Source organism: Melanaphis sacchari, unplaced genomic scaffold (assembly GCF_002803265.2).
Source record: "Melanaphis sacchari strain LSU unplaced genomic scaffold, SCAv2.0 Contig44_pilon_pilon, whole genome shotgun sequence".
Classification (NCBI taxonomy): domain Eukaryota; kingdom Metazoa; phylum Arthropoda; class Insecta; order Hemiptera; family Aphididae; genus Melanaphis; species Melanaphis sacchari.
This window is the reverse complement of record NW_020271295.1, coordinates 1,753,526-1,759,525: the sequence shown is the minus strand read 5'-3', so window position 1 is coordinate 1,759,525 and position 6,000 is coordinate 1,753,526. Positions and strand designations below refer to the sequence as shown.

The window sequence follows — 6,000 nt, the reverse complement described above, 5'->3', positions numbered from 1 at the left end:
CTACTACTACTACTACTACTACTACTACTACTACTACTACTACTACTCCTGTTGTTAACGGACTCAAACGCCGACCATTCGTCGTCGTATAAGTGCAGTATTAATGGTTTATTAATAATAATATATAAATTGTAATAACGTTCAATAGAACAAAATAATATATTGAAATAAATTCATGCAGAGATGAGTTTGTCTGGGTAGCCGTATTGTGTAGTGCGTTTTGGGGAGAAACAGAAAATAAGAGGTCGACGACCGTCAGGTCGATCAGGGGTTCGTAAATGCGTCTCAGCTGCCACCAGGAAATACGGGCGTTTAAATGTATATAAGCATAATATATAGATTTATGGTTTGAACGAAAAAATAGCACACAGAGGGGTGTGTTCCTGCTGCTGCGTTGCGGCCTGTCACGCATCCATCACTTACAAGCGGGCGGCGCGTGCGCGCACGCATACGGCACGCAGCACACAAATATACGATCTGTTGGCTAAATAATAGGAACACCGGGGTTAGGAGTTTATGTTGTAGTCAACTACTAAGCCGATATGCGGGGGAGCGGAAGTAGCAGCAGTAGCAATGGATATTTTCCTCCGTGACCTATTGAAAACGCGAGGGATACGAACTTTTGAACTCGAACTTTTGGCCTTTGGGCCCACTCCCGCTTTTCACTCCTCTACCCCCGGGGAAACAACCACCATTATGGCGAACGGTGGAGCACGGTTATCGATTCGGTCGGGGGTGGAGGGGACAGGCGGGATCCGCAGAGCGCTAAAACAGCTTCGTCCGCGCCACCCTCTCCTTGTTATACCGATTCCACTTTCTGAACGCGCGGGGCTTGATGTGTGGTCCCCGAACTCTATCCTGAAAGGGTCAGGTCCGCGTTGTAATGTGCGCGTAGGATCGATCCACGGTTGCCGTCACTCTGTCCCACTATCGCGTTAGTCTCCTACACGCGTCCACTTTTGGCGTTCACGTACATAACCTCCAAAACACACGTCCTTGAGAGACACGTGACACCATTGGCACCACAAATTCCCTTTTTTATTAGGTATGTATTTATTATATAATATGTATAATTATTTACACAACAGGGGAGGGAAAACGGCGATGGTATAAAAAATAATAAATTTTTTTTTGTTCTATTGTTAAAAAAAAAAAAACCATTCGTAAAAACGTTTTGTAATTCTGCGTTAAAATGTGCATTTTGGATGGACACAATAATATATTATAATGATAATAATAATATAGGCGTGGCCGTCACCGCCGTGCAGAGGCCAACGGCTCCGGAGGTCCGTTGGGCCAACGAACTTTGCCGCCCGGGAAGCTGTTTCACTCATAATACACATACGCATTATTAAACACATGAATACACATCCAAGGGTAAGGACGTTCACCTGGTCATATTATATGGCAAACGTCGTTCGGTCATCGCCGTCGTCGTCGTTGGTGCGTACATCCAGGGCGTTTATAACGGGAGATGTATTTTCTCGTGAGACGCAACAATAATAATGACCGACAACAACGACATACAATAATAATAATAATAATAATAATTGGCAATAATACGGAATAACATTACATTTCACGATAATAATCGCCATTGTGTGATGTGAAAAAACCTAGATTGGTAATAGCTAGTACCGTTTTTTGTTTGTTTATTAACTTCTTAATATGCCAACCAATGTAGCCATACATAAATAATTAATACTATATAAAAGTATAACTGTTAACAACAAAACCGTTTTAGAGTTGGACGTACGGCAAAACTATGGATTTATGACAATGAGTGTCGATTGGTATATATTATAGTATTATATAAATATAAATAAATTAGGGGGGTTTTGGTTGAGAACATTTTTTCAAAAAATTTTGTTCATTCTTACTTGTGTATAGCACCAGTTCTCCGCCACGGGTGTGTTCGCCTCGGACGAAGGAGGCGGGCTAGGTACCCGAGATACGGACATGGTGCTACTACTTGGTGCACCGGCCACGACGGCGGCCGCCGCGGCCGCGGCAGCTGAAGCGGCCGCGTTCACCGATCCCGACGAGCCCGCTGCCACCGACACTCTGGCTGTCTGCTGCGGCGAGCACTCACTCACCACTGGCAGCCTGAAACAAAAATTATATTTTTTAACATTTACTCCACCAAATCGCTTAAAGAAATATCACATATGTTGTTATTTATTGTTTTTAAAAAGGGATCAATGCAATGATCGATAACTTAATTATATAATGAGTTTAATATGCACTCGAGTGCTATTATTACGCATCATATACACCCATATACACAGCGACGACGGTCGACGATACGTTCCTGAGAAATTGATGATTGCATTTTGAAACGATTTCCAATTTAATATTTGATCTATTGCACGATTATTACTTACTAGTGTGTATTACAATACGTAAAATAATATTTTACAGTCAATAGTAATTTTGTCTCGATAATATTATATCTATCGTTCTGCTCCGATATCCGATAATAATAGGTAGGTTACTTTTATTATTAAGATTGACGATTAAACGTTTTACTCAAATGAAAATGAGTGTATAATTATTTTAAACATTAAATTATTTTTATGTCCATTTATACAATTAAAGGCGTACTCAATGTATACATAATTTTTATTTCGAGTGGGTTTTAAGAGTATGATTATTAAAATCGAAAAAAATGTATAAGTGTTAAGTAGTGTTCGTAGTCTTTATTATTTTTTACATTTAACCTTGTACCTTTATAATGCTTATAGTTCAGACTGTGTGTGATATTCGTTGTGATAAATTATATTACGACATTAATAACCTAAGTAAGATTTAATGTGTAATAAGCTGTATAAAGACGACGTTTGTTTTCCTAAATCTAAATTCTCACACGTGTACGATAACAAATTAAAAAAAATATTACAAAAATGTCTAGTCTCAGCTTGTTCAATATACACTACGTTATATTGTATATGACATATAATATAATAAAATATTATATTATGTAATACATACATTGCAAAATTGCGTATGATATTCAAGTATTTAAAAAAAATATGTATATATACATAATAAACCTACTTATAGCAATTATATCTTAAGATAGTTTTGATAACGTGTTTAACAAATAATTAAACAGTATATCAACAATAGAGAATTATTCAAATTCCAACAGTCACCTAAATGATAGTACGTTACTCATTTTCATTGTAGACTATAGACATACAACAACTCTATTAATCCTTAATTAATCGTTAATATATATACTCATACTATTGAATTTGTCTGATTATTGTACATACAAGACAACAGTCATTGTATAATTTATTAAATATTTAGTTAAATACGCGAAAACCTTTAGATGGAAACTAAAAACGTACATACTTTGGCAAACAAATGCGATATATCACAAGTCTTACAATAAAAGTTAGAAGAAACTTGAAAGTGTGATGTGCGTATATATTATGATATTTAGTCCAGTTGTTCTATAATCCGAACAAATTTGTGGCGTTCGCAAAAACTTAATCAGACGTGCGCTCAAAATAGAAACGGGTGATGAAAGATAAGTACGCTACTTTTCTGTATGCATAATCCTCGGTTCCCGAGTTTTGTTTCTTTTTTTTTTGTTTAATACACATTTACATTTTCCTGTTCGCATGCCAAGTCCCATACACGCATTCTTCTTTTTTCTTTCTCATAGCAACGCTTACATATACATATACTATACATCGTAAATTATTATTATATGTATATGAACGAAGCCAGCGGCGGCGCGTGCATGCTGTGGCCCCTGTGGGAGAACACATAATATTGGTCTTGGTCCAGAAGTCGTTCACCTCTCGGTAAACTATGAGCCAGCGAACTGTGAATGACGCTGCTTCGGCCGGGGCGAGGAGGATGACATCCCGATGAACCGGTCGGTCGGTGTCTTTGTCCGCCACCGCAGCCACGCGCCCGGTCATAGACATTCGGGCGGTTACACTGCGAAGATTCTACATGGGTTCAAGACCGTACAACGCCACCGCTGTAGTATGAGATGGACCAAACTTCAGTGCTGGAACTTCCGTTCGGCGGGGCACATTATTTTATTAGAGTTGTTATGTGGTTATTAAAATAATCGTATAATCATGGGTGTTTTTAAATTAACTATTATGTTTAGAAATTGTTTCATTATAAATACAATTAATTTGGCGCTACGACAACTACGTGCCGCAATTTTGCAACATTTCTTCGACACATCACAAGTTTAAAATTTTTCATTTTACTCGCACATATTATATACCTCGAAATGTTCACGAAAGACAGTTATAGGCTTATTGTGATTCGCTATATAGAAAATTAACAGAGTAATGTAACGAAAGAGGGAATTGTGAGTAAGTGCTGAGCATATATTATTAAGAACGAGCTGGGAGAAAAATTATAAAAAATATAACCGATTGCATAAAACTATAAAACTGTGCGCGGTATTAGCGTGGTTTAGAAAACCGAGAAATCGTGAAAACGCTTCTGTTGCTGGACAGGAAGTGGCGCCTAGACATCACCGAGTGAAATCACATTTGTCTAATTATTGTGTTATATACGCTGGAGAAACGATTAGAAAGCAACGGATCATGAATTCAAAACCGATATCGAAAATGTTTTATTAAATTGTTTAGTCGCGTGCAGTAGATATATAGAAATCAAACGAAATGATATACAACAAGTAGTCATATAGATTAAATATCATCATACAACAAACAATATAAAAGATTTTCTAAGTTCAGTTACTTTTTTTCTTTTTTTTTTGTTATTCAGATAGACCTCAACTTAAAGTAAAATAAGACCACACAAGCTAATAATTGATAGTTATTGTTGGAATAGATAAGAACAAAATAGCGTGTAACTTTGTTTATTTTATTGTTTCTGAATTGTCTTGTGTGGCGATAATTAGATAAAAAAAAAAAACCATTTTAATATCATATTGTATGTCCCGTTGCGAACTGTTTAGCTGTTTTATTGACATAATGATATTATGCCGAGCTCGCCACATATCCCATAAGGCCATAATAATATACAACATATTATACAGGCGGAAAATTGTCAACTTTACACCATCACCTCAGACCTGTAACCTGTTGCGTTTCCGTTAACCGCACGCGGATATTAAAACGACCACGACATGCCGTTATTTGTGCCGACGGCATGACGGCGGTTAGCTGTTTTATTCTGCCAGTCGTGTCGGTAGTCATACATATTATATGTTGTATGCATAATGAGAGTTGTATATACAGTAACTGCCGCACGGAGAAACCAGATTAACGGTGAAGCCCGTCAGGCCGATAAAACGATACCAACAGTTTAATTCAGTAGTCGGCAATCTTTTTTTGATTTTCGGGTCAAAAATAAAAAACGTTTCATTTAAAATTAAAAAATGCAGGTCTTGTAAAATATATATATATATATAATTGTGAAAATAATAACTGTTTTGTAAAATGCTTAGTGGTTTTTTCTTTTTTTTTTTGTTAGATATTGTTTATTATTTTTTTAATTTGCATATCAAAATTGTTTGTGTTTACTCTAAGTACATGGTGTAAATTGACATCTTTTAAATGTGATTAGTTTAGGTTTTAATTTTTGAAAATTATGCAAAAAATTCATCAAAACAAGTACAGATTGTTTAAATGACCTTTTAAGAATATCTTGCGATTGTAAAACTATAATTTATTATAAAAACTTGTGAATTTTTATTTTCGTTAAGGTTAACATGACTATTATGATTATTATTATTAAATAAATTGGCGAGTACGGCTTAGTTGAAAATATCATTAAAATTTTTGAAATATTGAAATCAATTATTAAATTTGCCATAAGGGTCAAAAATGTTCTAATTATTAAATCGTAATAGCTTACATTTTATTTCAAAATATTTAACATGAGACAACATATCACATAAATAAATTGATTTTTACCTTGTAATTTTTCTTTTTTGGGATTTTGTATTTATCATTTTGGGTCGGGTTGTATGAAATAAATGCACGGGTTGCA

At 35.6% G+C, this 6,000-nt stretch overlaps 1 protein-coding gene across 4 annotated transcripts in view; it reads right to left on the bottom strand.

Annotated features, from left to right (window-relative positions):
* LOC112598014 (protein roadkill) overlaps positions 1-6,000 on the bottom strand; it is a 46,243-nt gene that overhangs the window by 5,770 nt on the left and 34,473 nt on the right. For all 4 annotated transcript variants that reach the window (XM_025344314.1, XM_025344316.1, XM_025344313.1 and 1 more), the window contains one exon: positions 1,881-2,106. In XM_025344314.1, the coding sequence (XP_025200099.1) occupies positions 1,881-2,106 (226 nt within the window). The remainder of the gene's footprint in view (positions 1-1,880; positions 2,107-6,000) is intronic.